Genomic DNA, 21,208 nt, shown 5'->3' with positions numbered 1-21,208 from the left:
ACCTCCGCGGGTAACAACACACATGCATTGACGTGTTTCTCGTTTTTTCCAGTACTTTATTATTACCGCTCAGTATTTTACACGGATTTTAGCATGTGCGATATGAGAAACGAGAACTTAAATATGTTCAACGGATGAATAAATGTAAAAAGCCGAGACAGTTTTACCCCCTCCTCCGTGTAAGTGGACTCGCCCTGAAGTTGGGTGTTGGAGCGTGTCGTTGTTGCGCAATGAAAACCAGCTGCGCCACGTTGCCGGGCAACGACAGAATTACATGCGGCAGAAAACGACTTTCGGTAAGCTGCGTTTTAAAATAAATGATGTGAGGTTTGCACAATATTGTTTGCTTGACGAATTTGCAGATTTTCCTCTCCTGACATGTGCTTAAAGTTAGAGACTGTATTTGTAAGCAGCTGCAGCTTAATATTGTAACTTCATAAACTTGTGCTTCAAGTTGAAGTGCACCTCTCTATTCTAGCTAACAGTTAAGCTACATTAACTGCCTGTATTTAGATGTAACCGCAGGGGAGCGCTGTTACATTTCGCACGGATGTTATCACACTTCTACACAAGCTGGTTGTTGTTATTAATCTTAAAAGTATTTCAAGGAGGGAAGAGAAAAGCCCTACAATAAGATAAGATCCCCCTCGGGAGAAATTCAAATTGACACAGTAATTGAAGCAGTAGCCTATATAGTGGAGAAAACTAGTAGCAGTGTAAGGGTGAAAGTGATAAAATAGCTACTATATACAGTAAACAATCTCTTTGTAGACAAATCTGCAATATGCAGAATTTTCTGAGAAAATTGTGTGCAATGTTCCTGGGATTAATGTAGTAAGGACAGCGTCAGTCTTTTTTAATGGGAGTGGGAGGTACTGGGAGCTGTGGCGTTGTACAGTCTGATGGCTGATGGTATGAAAGAGCCCCCCTCCCCAAGCACTGTATATTTTTGTTTAATTTCCATGTACAGTAGCGTCACATTTTTCTGATGTTTCTGAGTCACAAATGGTACCCTGTCTTGATAGGGTCACTTACAGGCTATTTTATGGTTTTATGTCTTTAAGATAGATGAGAGATACACTACTCATTTAATAATATTTGAAACAGTCACATTTTCTGATGGCTGAAATTATAAGCTCTTATCTCAAGTCTTATTAATGACTCCTCACTTGTAGAAAGTGTGACAGCATTCAGGCAATTGTCCAAATCCAACATATTTAATTTAGTTTTAGTTTTCCTCCATTTTAATTTTTAAGTTAAACGATGCAGCAAGGTCTGATTTTGTACACATGTGATTAAAAGAGTTCATTCTGCAAGTCTAAAGGGTCGATATTTGAATTTAGCCACTGTCCTCAAATGTATACTTTGCAGGATTTGTTGGTTGATGTTTATAAATGAAAAAGTCGGGCCCTCCTCACTGGCTCAGTGAAGGAGAAGTGTTATCAAGGAGAAAAAAGCTATGCATAAGATAAATAAAACATTGTTTTCTGAGTGTTTCATGGTAATTTAGTTCTAAACTCTTACGTACTGTTCATATTCTGAGTATACCTTTTATAATTAGTGCATATATATAAGTTTTTTGTGTGTGTAAATATGCTTTATTTTGACTTTTGCTTCGGTCTTATTTGCATCTGAGCTACACACACACGCACGCTCTGCTCACTATTATTGGCTGCAAATAATACACTCACTGCCCTAAAGGTTGACATCCAGAAATGTCCCAAAAACAGGAGAATAATAAAAAAATATAGGCCGAGGTCAGAGTCTCTGTAGGTACATACACCGCCACACACTTCAAGATGAGAGGTATTATTTTTATATAAGGTTATATATCGTGTTTTTAAGGAAAATCTTGCACAGTACACCTACAGTATAAACCTGAAGTGATTTACTTGATAAGGTCGCACAGTTGAGCTCACTGAGGTCAAAAGCTTCCTAGAGGTTACTGAGTTTTAATATCTCTATTTTCTATTTAATTCAGACTTTAAAAAAGGCTAATTCTACTTTTCTTTCTACAGTATCCAGTTCAGCATGAGCCACGTGTGTCGCAGGGCCTTATCGGAAAAAGAAAAGGTCTTAAATGTTTTCGACAACCCGTCTAAAACGACAAATGAAAACAGATCCGCTGCGGACTGCAGATGTTTAAACCACCACAGCGGCAGTAAGACGGACGGACAGCCCAAAAAGAAACTACTGAGAAAACGCAAGGAGAGGAGTCAGATGAGAGGCAGTGGGAAAGACGTCACCAAACCACATCACCATTACTCTCGCCAGAGCAGTAAAGACATGAAGCATTCCCGCAACTGCTGTCATAGTAGCTGTCGTTGTCCGTCAAGGAGCAATGCGTCATTTCTAAATGTCGTTCCCGTTGCACAGGAGCCGAGTATCATCACGGAGAGCCGCCTGATAGGACATCATGGCCTCTTCAATCGCGAGGTGAAGTCGATCGACATTGAACGCTTGTTAACCGAGCAGAGGAAGTCGGAGAAAGACAGGAAGATCAACACTGCTTCAAATAATTGTTTAGCATCTCACATCCCCTCTCCACTCTGCAGCAGCGATTTGTTTGGTGGTCACACAGACGAGGTGGAAAAGAAAGTGGACCAAGCTGCGAAGGTCCACCATGATTTCCAGGAGAAAGAGAAGAAGATTGTCCAGTCTGAAAGTCAGGGGTCGGATCTTACACCAGGACAGAAATCACAGCAACAACTCAATCCTTCATCTGGAAGTTATAAAAGCTCCGTCGATGTCGAGATAGCGAAGAGCATCACGGCCGACTCTGTCACGTCTGAGAAGGGCAGAGTGTTGGAGCTGAGTCCCGTTTGTGAGACAGAAAACGTGAAGACGGCGAAGAAGAAAGAAAAGGGACAGACGATTTCGACTCTGGAGCACACCCCGAAGAACCAGGAGCCTCCAGTACACAAGACGCAAGCTCGTGGTCTCAGTCCGAGTCCTCTTCGGCTCTCCAGCTCACCCACTGCTGGAATCACACGGTTCAGAAGAAAAGATCATGATTGTGTGTCCGAGTCCATCAGTGCAGCAGCGGCACGTTTGAGTCGCAGTCTTCAGTTTCCGCGTCTGGGGAAGAGAAATCTTCTGTCAGAGAGCAGGGAGGTGCTGCTGAAAGCACTGCAGGAGCACCATGGTCCCCGGCTTCAGGAGAACCTCCTCAAAGTGCAGCAGTGTCTCAACTTTGACGCTGTGAGAGCAGTCCAGAACCAGCACCAGAACCAGAGGCCTGTCCTGATAGATGAGGATGGGCTCTGGTCCGCAGGTAGGCTCTGTGGTAATACTGTTGTTGTTCTTTAGAGTCAGGTGGTGTCACTCCACAATTTAACTTACCATGAAGTTTGGAGAGTAAAGGACCGTCCACACTGAGAACGATAACTGTAAATATGAATATGTAGTATTCTCAAACCAAAGTTACACTCTTGGCGGAGTCCACTCCACAACTATAACGACAACGATAGAGGAGAACTATATCATTGGAATCGCTTTCAGAGCAATCTGATGAACGATAAAAACGCTGACTGTCAATCAAAATCCTTATTTATTTATTTTAATGAGGCTTTGCTCCTCTCTCACCACAGACTGAATCACTGTAAACTGGAGCAGGATGACAGGTGATTTATTTAGATAGGTGTGTCTCTCTTTATTAAGCCAAAATATGCTGGAATTTTGTTATTTATTATAATGTAAAAAAAAAAAAACAAGATAGCAGATCTTTGTGAGCAGATCTGAGCTCACACTGTGTCACTGCTGCAGCGGTGCACTTTTACACACCGCACTTCAACATCTGCTGCGGGTCAGTTTGGTCTGTAAATAGAGCGAACTAGTGTTAGAAATACTTCTGAATCAGCAACCACCAATGAACCCTTCTGCTTTTATTTTTATTTCTACGTACAACATATTACAGCAGTCATCAATAATGAGCTGCAGGCACAGCTGGAGAACGCAGTGCCTACTTGACACCGCTGTTTACAAGATGTTATCGTTTTCAGTGTGGGTGGCCCTTTAATCCAAATTACTTTGATGATAGACTCATGAGGTTTCGTTTTTTTGCTTTTTTGTGGTAAAATAACTCTAAATAACTATTCGATACATTTTTTCATGAAGCACTGTCAACAGATTCAGATTTGAATTTGCCCCATACTTTGATTATAATAGCATACTTTGTATTCAGGGCTAATTAAAACATGTTAACAGGCTAAACTTACATGGTTAACACTATATTTACTAAATATTAGCATGTTCGGTTTATTGTGAATATGTTGCTACATTAGCATTTAGCTCAGCCTTCCAGGGCTGTTAGCATGGCTGTAGCCACTTAGTCTTGTTAAGTGATATTAGGTCTGCACACTTATTTAATATGTTATATGTCTCTCTGTTTAATCATATCATAAATCACCATTCACAGTCCTGATTAATATTAATAACATATTGTCATCTCAATACTGATATGTAAGTACTCTATCATGTTTGTTGTCATTTCAGCGTTTTCTAAGGTTTTAAATGGCCATCATCATGAATTCACACTAATCCAAACACTTTTTCTTGTTTTAAATTGTTGCTATGATAAACACTGTACACATTATAGTTTGTAGGCAGGTTTTCTTTACTTCTTAGATGCTTTTGCTGCAGCGTTTCAAGACAATGCGACCAACCAGGCAAGTCATGGCACCCAGAAAACCGCAAGTTTCAGAATGACAGGAAGTAAGCATTTTAACTGGAACTCGAGTCCGCAGCCTCACCAGAGCGTAGAGCAGGTTAGACGTTTTTTTCTTTTTTCTTTTTTCACACGGCCACTCTCTCTCATTTAAAGTCATTTCACATATGACCCAGCTGTATTTCCTTATAGTGACCTGCAGATTTTTTGGAATAAAATGCTCTCTGTTGTTTAATGTGAAGACTGCCGGGTGGTTGACGAGCCCTGTGGAGACTTCTGTCAATCTTTTGGATGATATCATCAGATCTCCTCAGATGTGCGTGGACTTTGAGCCCTTCAGAGCTTCATCAAGTGATCATTTGTTTGCTCCTTCTCTCTCCTCCTTCTGGGGAGCAACCACCTCAGCATCTCAGCACTGGGAAGACAACTTCAACAGGCCAGACGCCAAAGACTTGCTTATGTTTGATTCCTTTGATAACAACTTCATGAATCATACCAGAGCACAGAGAGAGGGGAGCAATGACCTGCATTACAGTGACCGCAACATCCGGCCGTTCTTTCCCAACCAAACACAGCTGCCAGGTAGATACTCAGCAGAGCCTGGACAGTTTCTCCAGGAGCAAGACTCATTTGAAACTGAAAGATGTTCTTTTGCCCAAATTCCCCAACTTCAACAGAGCAATCACCTGCCTTTCAGCCAGTTCAGTCACCCTCCAACCTGCCCCTCCCTCATGTCCCACCACACTGATATGAAGAATTACCCCCCATCTCATATGCTTGAAAGAGAACCCGCACCTTCCCTCTCTTCCTTACCAAGCCCTGAGGATTGGTCCTTCCCTCCTATGAGACTTTACTAATTCTGATACTTGCCTGCGGACTTTTCTTCGGCAAACTTAAAAAAACCCAGCTCTGTCTTAATTTACACCTTCAAGACTTTTTGTTTAGAGTCTGTTTGTTTAGTGCCCATCTTTAGTTTGAGACACATTATTAAATATAAAGGAAAATATTTTGTCTCATCAGTGCTAAGATAAAGAAAAACAATTATGTAATGTTTGCATAGTTGGTGCATTTTTTTTAATATGCAGAATTGTATATTAACAAATATCTTCATAAATGCAGGTACTATTATGGCAAATTCTTTACAGAGTGATAATTTTAGCCAAGACTGTGCTATTGTGAAAGCCATATGATAATATTTTGTTGGTAGGTTACATTTAAATGCAAGAAAAATAAAGCATTTGTACAATTGCACAATAGTGAAATGCCATATCAAGCATTGCAAATAGAAAATTAAACTGAGCACAAGAAATTAAACGACATGTCTGATTCATGCTTGTATAAATTGTTATTGTTCATCACAAAATGCAACACACATCAAATATACAGTCACTTACACCTAGGAAGAACTAATGCAGTCTAATGTAAAAGCCCTGCAATAATATATCCTTATAGATTAATTAGTTTTCAGCATTGTTGAATTTGTTTTCTGAAGGTCTTAATTCAACTTTATGGTCTGTAGTTTGTGAAGATTTATTTTTTATTTATTTATTCACCCTATTTATATCAATGAGTAGAAAAACACTTCTTAGTATATAACTGAATACAAATCAACAGCACCACAAACCACAGCATCCAAAAGGTGGTTGATGAAGGTAGTATTTGTAATAGGGCCGTTGTAATAGTACTTTACAAAATGTACAGTTTACATTCACACCACCAATAAAATTCTCAAATCTTTTCACAGTAGAAAGTCATAATTGCCATCGGTGTTTAACGTTTCAAAATGTCCCATTTCTCTGCTGTAATGAGTTTCACAACTTCAACTTTTTTAATTTTCCTCTGTTTGGAGTTTGCTCCCCGTTCTCATTGCCGTACGTAGCTGGCTCCAAAACAGGTCCTGTGCCTTTGTCGGGTCGGTGCAGTCTGAGCCAGGCCACTGCAGGTAAGTCTTCCTCAGCATGACCTTCCTCATGCGGTGATAGGATGACAACTGCCTCTCAGAGATTGACTCCAGAAAGACCAACAGGAGAACATCTCGATGCTCATCGAAAAGTCGATAGCTGGCCAGTTGGATTTCCAGAGAACACCACTCACTTTGTAGGAAATTCCTGCTCACGACACAAATAGTTTTACGACTGCTATATACAGCAGAGACTATGTTATCCACAATATAACGGCCTAGCTCAAAGTCTCTGTGATGAAGGCAAAGTTTGAAAGATGAGCCGTTTCCCTCCAGGTTAGGCAGCAGCTGTTCCATGACCCATGCTTCATCAGAGGAGTTATAGGAAATAAATGCATCATATTTACAATTTTCTTCCTCCTCTCTAATTCTGCGCCACTGCTCACTAAACCAGGAGCGAAACACATAGTAGCTGTATCTCATTTTCCAGTAGAGTTTGACATAAAGTAAAGGAGTGACTGTGAAAAGAAAGATTGCGACCGCTGTGCTCAAGAACAGGTACTCCCCTAAATCTATGTAACAGACTTTGGTGTCAAAGTTGTGGAATTTCTGTTTTGTATCGGGTGTGCATGGGAAGTCATAGAGATATACAAACTGGACATTTGGGTTATATAGACTCCAGTTTTGCAGCAAGATGTTCATGCAGGTGCAGCTTAGAGGACTATTACGCATGTCAAGGTAGCGGAGTTCAAGTAAACTTTCTAGTGCATCTAACTTAATGCTTTGCATCCCATTGCGGTTTATCTGCAGTGTCTGTAAGTGTGTAAGATTTCCAAAAACCTCCTTTGAGAAGTTCCGAATGCCTATATTTTCTACAGCCAATCTGGTCAAATTCTTTAGATTTCTAAAGACTCCTGGTTGTAGTTGCAACCCGTCAATACAGCAGCTATCCAGTGTGAGGAAATTTAAGCCAGTCAGTTCATCAAAGGCATCTGGAGCAAGATGAGAGATGCGATTGTTAGTGAGATACAAAGATTTTAGTGAGTGAAGGCCACGGAAAAAATTACGTGGTAAAAGGGTGAGGCCATAGGGCCGCTGCCCATCTAATTTCAGGTCACTGAGGTTTCTGAGATTCTTGAATGGTGAATAGATCTTTTCACTGGAAAAGTGAATCTGATTACTCTGTAAATCCAGGACTGTGAGTGTATCTTGAAATACATGATGGAGGGAAGTGTCAATCTCTTTGAGGTTGTTTCCATCTAGATAAAATTTGGACAGACTTTTTAGTCCATCAAGACCAGACTTCTCAAAATAAGTGATCTTATTACCTCCGAGGTCCAATATAATCAGATTGTTGAGATTGAAGAAGGTTCCATTGAAAATGACAGAAATACGATTGTTGCGTAGGTTAAGGGTTTGTAGCCTGAACTGATCTTCAAATGTGACATTGAACAAATCAGTTAAGAGATTATTGTCCAAACGGAGCGTCTCAAGCCTTTTTAGCCCTTTGAGAGCTTTGCGATGGAGAAAGGCAATTGTGTTTATGTTCAGTTTTAGAATCTTGATATTTGGTGTATGATAGAAAGCATAAGAGTTGACTGACAGAATGCGGTTGTAACGATAGCTCAGCTCTGTCAGATGTTTGAAATAAACCATGTTTTTTGTTTTACACGATGGGAGGTTGGTGAGGTGATTATGCTCTGAAGTGAATTTTTTTATATATTTCTGTTTGTTGAGAAAGTTGAGACACTGTGTGCCTTTTGGTTCATTGAGGGATAAATCCAAAAGCCCTTTGATTTTTGGACAATAGCTCAGTGTGTCGGTTGTTAGATTCCTAATACCATTACAACACAGGCGCATATTTGAAATCTCCTTCACCTTCATTTTTAACGTTGTGCACAGCTCTTTGAGCAGAGTGTCATTTTTTAAGCCAGTACCAGAGAAATCAACATGACCTGCATGGATGTTGCTGATGTTCAATAACTCCACTACGTTGACATTGGTTGAACGCAATCGCAGGTAGTTTACTCGTCTCAGATCCACCCCTTGAAAAGCCACCGTGGGAAGTTTAAAATTGTATGACAAATCTAGCACCACGATCAGCCCAAGAAACGATTGCTTACATCCTAAGGTTAACAGATTGTTCCTACATATATACAGCGTGGTGAGGTTTTTGGGTAATGACACATTTGAGTGGTTGAGAGTGGTCAAAGTGTTAAAGCAAAGATCTAGTGTCCTCAGATTTATTAGGAGTGACACTGATTCAGCAATTTCTGAGAAATTTGTTAGAAAGTTTTGCCTCAGTATTAAAGTTTCTAAACTGAGAAGATCAGAGAAAATGTTCTTAGGGAGCTGCTTTAATGTATTGTCTGTCAGTGAGAGAAAGTTGAGATTGGGCAGACCCTTAAACAGAGAGGGGCTGAGTTCTGATATGTTGTTAAAGGACATATTTAGAGACTTAAGTTGATGCAGGTTTTGGAAAGCAGATCCATCAATCCAGCTCAAGCGGTTATGATCTATTTTGAGGTGTTGAAGGTTTGGCAAATGAACAAAGCTCTTTCCATGTATGTGCTGCAGTTGATTATTCTTTACAATGATCAGGTTGATGACAGATGACGGCAAATCATGTACAATGGCAGACACGTTCTTCTCCTTTCGATTGACGCATTTGAAACTTGTTCCATTTGACTGTGGATCTTCAATGCAGTTCTTAAAGCTGTAACCAGTGATGAGTCGAACAGCACATAGCAGAGCTGTAATTGACAACAGCTGATGAGTTAGACTTGCCATTGTGTCTTCTCGCAGTCCAGAGAAACAGTCCTGTGATCTGTTAACAAGATCTCTGGGATGTTTTTCAGCTGATCGTGGCTCAGGAATCTGAGGGCAGAGAGCAGAACGTAGCACATATATCAGATTGTAAAAGTAAATGGAGAGTAGGATTTCAAATCAAACTTTGAGCAACAGATAATGCAAACCTCTTCGTCAGCTACCATTTTATTACCTTGTGAGGCAGCTGGATTCACAAGATCATGACGACTTGAGAATCCATCTTTTCAGGCGCATCAAATTATGTGCTTGTGTCTGATTGATTCAGACTAATCAGATCTCGCGATAATGAGTATCCAGCTGCCTCACGAGGTAAGATAGTACTAGGCAGATTGTTCATCCAATCACCTGTCAAGTATTTTTTTGAGTGTCTGTCCTAACAGTTTCCAATTATGACTACTCTGATGGTTCTGTGTAATAAACCATCTGATGTGTCAGGTTCACCTTTTCATGCTGTCACTTAATTCGTAAGCAGAACAATTCTTATACAGAGCAGCGACTGTTGGAGAGCTGCCATAATCCTAAAAGTATTTTCCTGTATTCAAACTGTTCATTTCACTGATGTATGGACATTTTGCAAAATAATTCCAGTTATCCTCTAAAATGTATTTGTCTTGTGAATTTGATATATACTTATAATATAATAGCGGGCAAACAAGGAGGATAAGCTCTTAAAACAACAGTCAGCTCCCAAATTAAGTCATCAGTAAACATTCCTCTTAGTCATACTGATCCCCTCCAAATGCACCTATAATGTAAGTGATGGAGGCCAAAATCCACAGTCTTTGTGTATTTATGTGTGTGTTTATCTGAAGCTTATGTGAGTATTCTGAAATCTGAGCTTGTCAAATTAAGTGTATCTCGATGGGCAGTGTTTTCCTGTTCAGTTGTAGTGAAAGTTAGTGCCAAACAAGTTCATTTGTAACTAAAAATAGAGTAACTTGTAAAGATATTGAAGTGATTTTACTATTTTGGATTGCTGAAGCCTCGTATTATCTCTAAATAAACTTTTTAATTCATTTTTTTTACAGACGGAGGGCTGTGGTCCCCTCAATTACATTTAAAGTGCATTATGAAGGACTCTCTTAATTGTTATTATGAACAGTATATATGGTATATTTGAGTTTGTATACAGTATATTTCAAAATAAAGTTTTTACTCATGCTAGTGTGTCTAACCAGACCCAAACTCTTACACCGGTCTCAGGATTACTTTAAGCAACCTATAATCCTCCTCTGTAGTGTTTCTTCAGAACTTTAACGATAATGAGCTCAATTCCTCTTTTGTAATGATTTCATATCCCTTTTCACTGGTTTCTCCTGTTCCTCCTCCTATGGCTTTTTTCCGCTTAGTTATAAATCCACATCTGATGGTATCAATAAATTATACCAGGAATGATTTGGCACAGTTGGCTCATAAGCTGATAATTTGGCCCACAATGAGTTTGTTGCTATAGAAATGGACTATGTAAAACAACATATTAGACATTGCAGCTATTCTCATGGGAGTTGCGTCAGTATTCAAACAGACAGGAAGAGTCCTAAAATAGTCACTGTGCAATCCTTCAAAAATATTCTCCATTATGTATGTGTATTACTTGTGTATCAAAATCAGCCTGCTCAGTTAAGGTATATTTAGTCTGAATATCAGCTGTTGTCAAAGAAACATTGCTTAAAAATATCAATTTCCTCTGAGAATCCCTGTTCTGATAATCTTTCACACTATCTTTCATTCTGTTTTCTCGATAAGAATAATAATAGCAATAGAGTCAAGTTACATTTGATGTAATTAATTTGCCATCCCAGCCTTACCTGGTCAAATAAATCCGCCTCGCCTCTTCGGAGAGTCTCTTGTACCGTGACTCTTAGATACACGCTATATCACAAAAGAGGAAGATGGGAGTCACCCATGATTTTCCTTTCATATCCACTGGCAGAAAATGATATGTAAAAAAACACTTCAATCACAACATAATGAGAGTAAGGGGTTTTATTCAAATACTGTTATTTGAATGAATATACATTTTTAATTAAACATATATAAAAGACTCATTGTGTAGAATATTACATGCATTACACACATCATTGAATAAAAGAATATTTTGTGAAAGGAAACCAGTCTGCAGTTATAATTACACAAAACAAATAATGTGTCTAAATGCAAAACTACAAACTTGCTGATTTATTACAAGGGAAAAGTCATTGTTGCTGTGAATCCTAATATTTCCTCCTTCACGTCCCCTTACGTGTTTGTTGCAAAAAGACTATATCATCACAGCAAGTCGCTGTTTAACTTGTTATGAAAAGTAACAGTTTGAGGTAAAACTCAAAGCTTTTCCTTGTATTTGAATTATTTTGCCTGTTTACAAACCTCTGAACCACTGCAGACATCCTCAGGCATTCACAAAGTATGGTAATAGTAGAATAAAGTACAATACACTAATCATAAACCTTGTAACAACATGCTTTGGCAAAACTTTTCTTAATCATGAATATGCCAATGAAATGCAGAAATGAGGTTCAAGACCAAGGAATGTAAATTTCCACATGCTCCACATGCTCCATCTTTTTATTTGTGTTAATTACATTCAACATCCCTTTTCTTTCTCATCCTCTCATCTTTTGCTCTCGTGCCATCTGACACAGTCCACACAGAGGCAGGCAGGCCATGACTACCCAGTCATCACACACAGAGCCCTGGGAAAAAGCACAGGCATGGTAAACTGGTGACAAACATCATCATCTCATTAAGAATAATAATGATCATAACCATTTAAAGATTGTTTGGGGTGAACACTATCTTTACAGATCCATGTTCAGGGAGCAGGTCTGTGCATGTCACTGTTACTACGGTAATGGTATTTTCAGGACAAACTAAGTTGTATTGTTGTTTTTCTTATCAGTGGTTTGACAAATTTAGTAAACTTACACCAATCTTGTATCTGCTGCGCATGCTTGTCCTTAGAGCAATCATGGCACCAGGTAGGAACGGCAAGCAACAGCTGTCTCCGTTGTCCTGAGCCACCTTACAGGCCAAGATACATGGAACAAATGTTGCACAAAGACCTGGAAGTGAAAGATATTGAGTGTTGTCATGGGTTTTCATTTCCCGTCAATGGTTAATTTGTCCTTAGTTATAGGAAAAAAAAACCTACAGATGCCACAGTCGTCACAGCAGTCACACACATTTGAACTCCAGTCTGATAATCCAGAGGACACAGTGTACTGTGTGAGCTGAGGTTGTGAGGAGATCACGGTTGTCTGGAACGCCATAGCTGCAAGTAGAACAACAATATGAAGTTGAGAAGTAATATTTTATACTTTAGTTTTCATTTTTTGTAGTAATGTACTAAGTCATTATATTAAAAAAAAGAAGCACTGAAGATTAGCTTCCTGTCTCTATATAATGTCATAGTCCTATTTGCAGCAATGCTTCCTCCAAGCAAATGTCCAGTTAAGTGTCCATTCCTGTGCCACAACTTTAGCAGGTCAACCTTAAGAATCCATGGAGCTGGACAGGATGATCTCACATCTCACCTCCCAAAGTTAGTTTACAGCTCCTCAAAAGGTAGTTCGATGTTGTAGAAGGCCAAGTCCAGGATCAGGAGGGACTGGCAATAACTCTTATACCCTATGTGACATCACTCTTCCACCAAAATCCAGTTTCCATGCTGATATATGGAAAACATTGACTATTCAGGCAGGTGCAAACACTCTGTAAAGAGAAAACTCAAATGTTTGATTTTGAGGCGTACCACACCTTCCAAAAGGGTGCACCTAACATGACGTGTTTTTTATCAGCATATAGTAAATGAAGAACAAAGCAGTGCATATTTGTATTCCAGCCACATATGAACCAGGTTGTGCCTGTAGTTCATGGGTGTGGTGTGTGTACACACTGTGGACCCAACTATATGAAAGAGAAATTAAGAGTAAAAATGAGCTGCAACCATCAAGCACAAACCTGAGTGGAAAAGGGTTTGTTCTCTTGTGCTGCAATGCATTGTTTTATGATTGTGCAATTTTTGTGTTTCTATGTCATGTCCAGATGTACACATATGTCTGTCTGTAGAAAAAAGTGAACATTACTCAACACATGCATGCTGCTAAACTACAATCGAATACAAAAGCTTTTGTTTGTATTTTCATGTAAATATTCCTGTTAGCTGCACCCGGTAACCAGATCCATGGATTCATCATCGAGTCCATACATGACACATAAGACAACATCAAAGGAATATAAAAGTGATTGAAGAAAATATTATTTACAGTAAATCAAAGTAAAATACACACTTACCAGTTACCAGTTACATATGACCACAGTGTAACATTTGGTTAGGATAAGATTTATTGTGTCATTTGTCATATAGGATATGATATGAATGATAATGTGTAATATAAACAAAGCTAAAACACAGATTTCCAACTCAAATGACTCTGTTTCAGCAATATAAGATGTAAATAATGCCAAGTAAAAATAATAATAATAATAATAATAGTATAAAAATGATGTAAAGTGAAACAAACTACAGTATGAAACACAAACAATATGTAATGCATGAAATTAATGCATAAAATTATAACATTACACATGATAAAAACACTTACCTCTAATAAAAAATACAATGACAACAAAGACTGCTGAGCCAATAATGTGACATAGGCCTACAGTATAATAGATTTTACACACTGTTACAAATATTTCCTAGACAACATTTTAGAGAAGTATATATGTTTACTCATGTCTACTCGCTCCTCTAATGGATTCTAAATATCTGATATCATCTGTTAAACCCTGACACTCTGAAATGATTTAAAACCTTTATCTATAGTTTTTCACTCAGTTTTGACAAGTATTATACCTGCCATGTTTTCTAGCACACTCTGACACCTGTAAATATTCCACTCCTTGACAGCCCTCGGCTAACATTACTCAGTTTTAAAGCAGTGAAGAACAAAGGCACCGACCGTGTCATGATAGCCTGTCGGGGGGGGGGGGCTAACATTTACAAAGAAGAAATGGGTTCTATGGGTACCCACAAGTCTCCCTTTTACACCTCACGATAATGCCAGGAAGTTGTGGACAAAAGTCTTGCCATTTTCTTTGCATGCAATATGATACCAATCACCATAACCAATGATGTCTTTGACATATTATATGTATTATAATATTTCTGTATACTGTGTGTTAGACATTTATGGACATAAAATGCAATATTTTACTGGTAGCTAAATTGATTCTTTTTTATAATACAAAATATGTCAAATCATCAAATCACAATCTATAAATATACATCATTTTTAATTTCAGGTATTAGATTTCTAAACATTTTTAACCAACTAACAGATATATATCAGGTGGCCCACCTAAGTAGGTTACAGAGACCAAACCAACCATTTCCTGTAGGTGTGATTTCACAAACCTCTCAAAGGACTGTTTGCGGTTATCATCTCAAATGTCCATATTCGTGGTCCTCAAGTGCATTTTTCGAATATTTCTGCTTTCCATTTTGCAGTGCTCGAGTTTTTGAATCCGGGTACGGGTACACTGTTTTTCATTGTCTGTGTAGGCTGAATTCAGTACTGCTAAAATTCTGTTTCCTGTGTTGACCAAAACAAAGTTTCCCTCAGAAAACAATATTTAAACAGGAGAACATGCGACTATGGTTGCTTATATGTGGGATAATGTTGCAAAGATGTAACTTAACTTACAGACATGGAGGAGATACAGCTGGCTATATGAGTTTTTTTTTTTAATGAGGGCAGCTGTGAAAAGACCACACAGGAAACACTGTCAAGGTTCATATATGCCATCAAAAGCTAGAGGAGCATTTGGGTTGACCAGCGAGATATTTGAGTTTTTAAAATGAAGCATTGAAGTCAGACACATCTTATAAGGACTTTGGCTGTCAGAAGAACAAGGGTGGTCACCCAGCACAGTACATACACACACATACACAGTGATAGAAGAAATACAAGTATGAACAGCAAACTGTGAAAATACAGGTATTTATAGGTTTCCTGTTACTGCTAGTTGCTATATTTTATTACACAAACACATGTTTTGTATGTAAATGTGTGATCTGAAAGGTTACTGCAACTGTCAAATAAATATAGTGGAGAACAGAAGTAAAAATATTTATCTCTGAAATTGAGCAAAAGTATAAAGCAGCATTACACAGGAATACTCAAATACCTTAAAACAGTGCTTAAGTACATTATTTACTGTTTTAGCACTGTTTAAACCTCTGTTGTTCATATTGCACAGTTTAACATCTGGACTTAACAGCAGAAGTATCAAATCTGGATTGTTGCGCAATAGTATAATTTACCAGAAGACCCTAAGTCGGGACAGAAGTAACCACAAGAGTGTTCAGTTCCTCATGCGTTTACCCTGTTTTTGAAAATATATCATATAGTAATGCTGGAGGGAATTTTACCTCATTTTGTCACGCCCCGGTCTAATTTGTGGAAGTAGCAGAAGAGGACTTTTTGACTCATTGCTATACTTTATTTCTAAACAGCATTTGATTTCCTCTGAATTGAGTCTGCATGTGTTTGTCTGTGTGAGCCAGAGTTTAACACTCTTTGGTGAATTGACTTTTCACCTTAACTTCCTTATAAACTTAAATCAAACCACTCACAGCTTGTGAAGTGAAAATCAACAGAATATTACTTCTATTCTATTGTACTGTGGTATTTGATCATATTAGGAATCTGCAGGAAGATGAAAACTATGAAGACATAAATAAGATGAAAAGGTTACCTAATTTCCTGTTCTTAACCCTATCTAGATATTCAGTTTGTTCAAACCCTAGTTACATCCTGTGTTCTCTGCAAGCTCGCAGAGGGTGGGTAAGTCATGTCCTCTCCTTCTATACAGTGACCACATGATTAATTTGTTTCATTTACAAACATTTATAGTTCTAGCATAGTTGTGATTTTCTGGATTATTTTTAAATATCGTGATAATTAGAGCAAAGCAGAAATCCATTTGAAGTACTGTCTTAAATCATTGTTGTGACATTTGAAAATGCATGACCTTTGAGCTCCTGAAAAGTCTCAAAGTATGTTTGGACATAAACATTGTGGGGACCGTGATTTCTGACAAACACACACTTTCACTTCTCCTCCATTTGTTGTGTATTATTTTGTTCATCTAGTTTCTGCTTTCAAGTGGTATTCAATCCCACAGATTGTGTTCCCTGTGGATATAATGACATGTAAGCAATTAATGCATTGGACAGAAAATAACTGCAGTGGATGTGTGTGTACAATCCAGAAAATATTATTCCACATAGAGTACACCAGTTACGTACTGTCTGTCTTTCCAGGCGGGGGGGGGGGGGGGGGGGGGGTCTGCATGCAGACATGTTTTTTAAATATGTCACAATTTCCTTGAGACAGTCACCCATTCCTAGTATAGCTATGTTCGCATTTAAAATGTGTGTGAGGGCTTACTTCCTTAAATCATGACTTCTTCTTTCTGATCCACCTAGGCAAAGATAGACTGTGAAAAAGGACATATGCCATTTGCTTATGATCAAAGTGTGCTCTCTTGACTCTTTGAGGGTTTCAGGTGTTCTGCTGCCTCTGTGTTTACTACAAATAATGGATCCAGTCATGACAACCACAGAGGACTACGAGGTGAGTAGCTGTTTTTAAAATCCTACAAGGGCATCATTGGGCATCAGAGGAATAAAAGAGTAATTAGAGACTTCTCTGCAAGGTGTTTTCTATAATATGAGCAAGTAAATGCCCACTGTAGAGATAATCTCAAATTATATTTAATCAATATCATTTCAGGTTCCTTGTTAATCAGATTAAATACTAAAATTCATTTAATTTGACATTTTAGGAATCTTCTGACTTTCATGTCAAAAACTTAATCAAAATCTTAGCAAATGAAAAATGATTTGCTTCAGCATTATGAAGTATTAAACATAACCTTTTCTCTTTTTTTGTCAACAGTACTGGCCTGTATACGATAATTACACTGACACGAGCAAGATTAATGCAGCCCCATGCCAGCAAGAGGACATATACAGTTTTGCAGAGAGGTATTCCCCTGTGGTATACAGCTTGGTGTTCACTGTAGCTCTGATGGGCAATGTGCTGGTGCTGTGTGTGATCCGACGATACCGAAACTCCCAGAGTGGTGGCGCCTGTGCATTCTCTCTGACCGACACGTTCCTCCTTCACCTGGCTATTTCTGACCTCCTGCTGGCCTTCACCTTGCCTCTGTTTGCAGTGCAATGGGCTCATGAGTGGGTATTCGGTTTGGCTGTTTGCAAGATCTCCGGTGCCCTCTTCTCCCTGAACCGCTACAGTGGCATCCTTTTCCTAGCCTGCATCAGCTTTGACCGATACCTGGCCATCGTTCATGCTGTCAGTTCTGGCTGGAAGCGTAACACCTGCCATGCCCAGATTGCCTGCGCTGTCATCTGGGTGGTGTGTTTGGGCCTGAGTGGAGTGGACATAGCCTTCAAACAGGTAGTGACAGCCCATGTAGGACAGCCAAGGCTTATGTGCCAGGTGTGGTTCACTCAGAACTCCACACAATGGCAGGTGGGACTGCAGCTTGTCAGCTTAATTTTAGGTTTTGGGGTCCCACTACTGATCATGCTCTACTGCTACATCCGCATCTTCAGGTCACTCTGCAATGCCACCCGTCGCCAAAGGCGCAAATCTGTCCGCCTCATCATCTCCTTGGTGACTGTGTTTATCATCTGCTGGGCACCGTACAACTGCTTCCAGCTGGCAGATAGCCTGCAAAGGCTGGGTGTGGTGACTGGAGGTTGCCAATTTGGTCATGTAGTGGACATCGGGACTCTGGTCACTGAAAGTGTGGGGCTGTCACACTGCGCCTTGAACCCTCTGCTGTATGGCTTTGTGGGGGTGAAGTTCAGGAGGGAGCTGGCTAGAATGTGTAAGGGGCTGCTCGGACAGAGAGGCTTACTGGGTATGGAGGGATGGAGGCAGAGGAGACTCAGAAAAAGTACAGGCTCATTCAGCTCAGCAGAAAGCGAAAATACTTCATACTCTGTCATGGTATGAGTGACAGGAAGAATGTGTGGGGAGATAATGTGTGTGGTTTTGTGTTTAAAAAGAATGGATGTCTAGAGAGGTGTTACATTAACTGCAGTGCTTGCAGAGACTGAAATTACATTTTATTTAGACTGTAGAAATGTTCTCAGTGGTAAAAAGCTTGCTGCCTGTGATGAATTTCATCTACTGGCATTTTCTGATAGTATGATGCAGCTTTCAACATCTTTTATTACTGTCTGTTTGTTTTTTTTACCCAAGAAAACTGTAGTGAAATCAAGTGTGTGACTCAAGTTGTATGAACTGGTGTAGGGGGTGGTGCACATAGTAAAACAGTACAACACCATTCCCACATGCTGATGCTGTTACACAACTTTTTAGTGGATCTGTTGATTTTTGTGTCCGTAGGTCGAACCTTGTGAAATAGTTAGATTTCTTCATACCCCTAGAAAAGCTTGTTCAGCAGTTAAGATGTTGCCTTTGGCGTCAGTAGTCAGACGCACATTTCAAATCCTTACACTCTTACACTGGATTTTACTCATCAGATTCCACGCTCAGCTAGTTTGCAGTGTAACTAGTTTCAGCTACATCAGCAAAAATGTGTAAATAAGTGTGTAAGTTGTTTCCAGCTGTGTGTTTGAAATGTTTTATTTGTGCTTTGTGCTGGAAAATGAATATCACTCTCTTATGATTTTGTATGCAACAATCCAAACTTTTTGTTAAGTACAGCAAATTTTTTAATAAATATTTTGGATATAAAACAAAGTGTGATATATTTTATGCATTAGCATCTCTGCATGTTCATTCTGAATAACTTCTATCTCATGGTTCACGCAATTGCTCTCTTTTTAAATTTCCATTTATTACAAAAAACTGGTCTGTAACAAGTTTAGGGTAACGTACGGTCCTTGGAAGCCAATTCTCCCTCAGGACTGTGAGTTGAATAAATAGAAATGTGGAGCAGCTGCTCAAACAATGAATTTGGGATCATGGTTCTGAGCTACTGCAACATTATTAGAAATGTAGATTTACATTTAGTCACAAAGCAGGTCTAAACTGTTGTATTGTAATAGCAACATAGGCTCTATAATTGGTTGTTAGATTATTGTAAATGTTATAAAACTGGACAATGACCACAACCAGTTGTAGAGGTAGTATTCACGTAACTGAAGTAAAAGTACCAATACCACCCTGTAAAAAAAACTTGTAGTAAATGTTCTGCATTAAGAACTGACTACAAAACCTTTATTTCATCAGCTAAAGTACTCAATATGCATAATGCCTCCTGTGATGCTGTTTACTACAGCTATGATGTTAGTGTTTTATCATTTCTAGTGCCATAACATGTTGCAGGTGGCTGAGGTAGAGTTAATTTGTAACTATTAATGTAATGCTGGGTTGTTAAATCTATAACAATACATTGTTTTTTAAGATAATAATAGGTTTTAATGTAGGTATTTTTTTCAAATCTTCCAACTAGCATGTTTAGGAATAGGCTGCTATATTTTAGTTTACATCCTAAAAACCTCTTTAGCATTTTGTCTCATCCCTGTTAAATAATTTATCTCAAAACTAGTAACCATAATCCCCTTAGAAATTCCCTCTAGACATGTATTAAGATATACAAATACTCTGCTTGGCACAATATTGTGTCAGATTCGTCTTTTCCACAAAAAAGTATAATTACCATGTTTTTAAAAAATGTGAGAGAATATGCAAACAATATTTAATTTCAAAAGTTAAACCACTTCACAGAAGAAGTGTACTGCTTCACTGCTAAAGGACTGTGTAGGATTAAGTGAAAAAATTGTGGGTTTTATTCAGTATTTTTCATCCAGATAATAAAAGTCTAACCTACATCTATTACAAGGCTTCGGGTTTTCTCTGCTCTCCAGTTTGGAGCTGTTGTACTTTGAAAGATGTACTTGGAAAGTACAACAGCTCTATCTAGTGGAAAGTGTCTCCTTCCTCTCTCTCTGCTTTGTGTGCAGCTCTCCCTGTGGACACAGTAGACTGTATACATATATAGTCAATGGTACACAGCAGAGGCCTTCAAAATAAAGTTATCTACAATAATGACTGAGCCATTAGGAACTATACCTTCTTTATCATATTCTGTGTCATATCGTATCCTTTATTATAGCTTCTTACTACAAAACCAGGAATGTGACCCCTGAATTTACAGCAAATTAAGCTGTCAAATCTAATTCAAAGCTGATTGAATATGATTTAAAAGTATGTTACTGCTATTTCTCACTACAAATGTTCTCAGAAACATTTTTTATTGCACTGTTTTGTTGTAATATGATAATGTTTGTGACAGCAAGGGACTCACATGCACTAAAATGCATACGTGAGAGAGACAATAATACATGGGTGCCCAGAGAGACGTTCAGATTACAACCAAACCCCCAGGAGCAGACAAATGGAGCAGCTGTGAAATGGTGGATAGATTTTTTTTAGCATCACCCATGAAATGACTCACTTCACTAACCCTAACCTTATTTGGTTTGATAATATTTGGAAAATGTAGTTGTTTTATCCCCAAGTTAGCCATCTTGGCCAGTAGAAATCTCTAATGAGCATGCATCTGTATATTTTCTTTACAACAGTTTCATGTGCCACTGAGCAATTTTCATAGGAAGGAATGGGACCACACCTCCGATGTTGTATCTTGATACATCCAAAATTACAACACACACAGAGGTAGCGTGACTCTTTGCATGTTTCTAGTTCTGCAGCCATTGTTTTGGTAAGGCAGTTACTGAAGCA

At 38.7% G+C, this 21,208-nt stretch overlaps 4 protein-coding genes across 4 annotated transcripts; 2 read left to right on the top strand and 2 right to left on the bottom strand.

Moving 5' to 3' along the window:
- Positions 1 to 272: 272 nt before the first annotated feature.
- Positions 273 to 5,523, top strand: si:dkey-250k15.4 (uncharacterized). The gene is made up of 4 exons (XM_053326933.1): positions 273 to 296; positions 2,019 to 3,274; positions 4,642 to 4,766; positions 4,909 to 5,523. Exons 2-4 carry the CDS (start codon positions 2,032 to 2,034, stop codon positions 5,521 to 5,523), a joined length of 1,983 nt encoding a protein of 660 aa, XP_053182908.1. The 5' UTR covers positions 273 to 296; positions 2,019 to 2,031.
- A 961-nt stretch (positions 5,524 to 6,484) lies between these two features.
- tlr21 (toll-like receptor 21) lies at positions 6,485 to 9,356 on the bottom strand. The gene has a single exon (XM_053327142.1). It carries the CDS (start codon positions 9,354 to 9,356, stop codon positions 6,495 to 6,497), a length of 2,862 nt encoding a protein of 953 aa, XP_053183117.1. The 3' UTR covers positions 6,485 to 6,494.
- Positions 9,357 to 11,946: 2,590 nt separating this feature from the next.
- cnfn (cornifelin) lies at positions 11,947 to 12,664 on the bottom strand. Its single transcript, XM_053327144.1, has 3 exons — positions 12,547 to 12,664; positions 12,321 to 12,457; positions 11,947 to 12,088 (listed from the first exon to the last, which is right to left on the bottom strand). The coding sequence occupies exons 1-3, from the start codon at positions 12,662 to 12,664 to the stop codon at positions 11,999 to 12,001; spliced, it is 345 nt and encodes a 114-aa protein (XP_053183119.1). The 3' UTR covers positions 11,947 to 11,998.
- Positions 12,665 to 17,146: 4,482 nt separating this feature from the next.
- Positions 17,147 to 19,161, top strand: cxcr3.2 (chemokine (C-X-C motif) receptor 3, tandem duplicate 2). The gene is made up of 2 exons (XM_053326932.1): positions 17,147 to 17,155; positions 17,363 to 19,161. The coding sequence occupies exons 1-2, from the start codon at positions 17,147 to 17,149 to the stop codon at positions 18,446 to 18,448; spliced, it is 1,095 nt and encodes a 364-aa protein (XP_053182907.1). The 3' UTR covers positions 18,449 to 19,161.
- The last annotated feature ends 2,047 nt before the right edge of the window (positions 19,162 to 21,208 follow it).

This window comes from Scomber japonicus, chromosome 10 (genome assembly GCF_027409825.1).
Source record: "Scomber japonicus isolate fScoJap1 chromosome 10, fScoJap1.pri, whole genome shotgun sequence".
In the NCBI taxonomy this organism is placed as follows: Eukaryota; Metazoa; Chordata; class Actinopteri; order Scombriformes; family Scombridae; genus Scomber; species Scomber japonicus.
The sequence above is the reverse complement of the archived record's forward strand: the minus strand, read 5'-3'. Positions and strand labels throughout refer to the sequence as shown.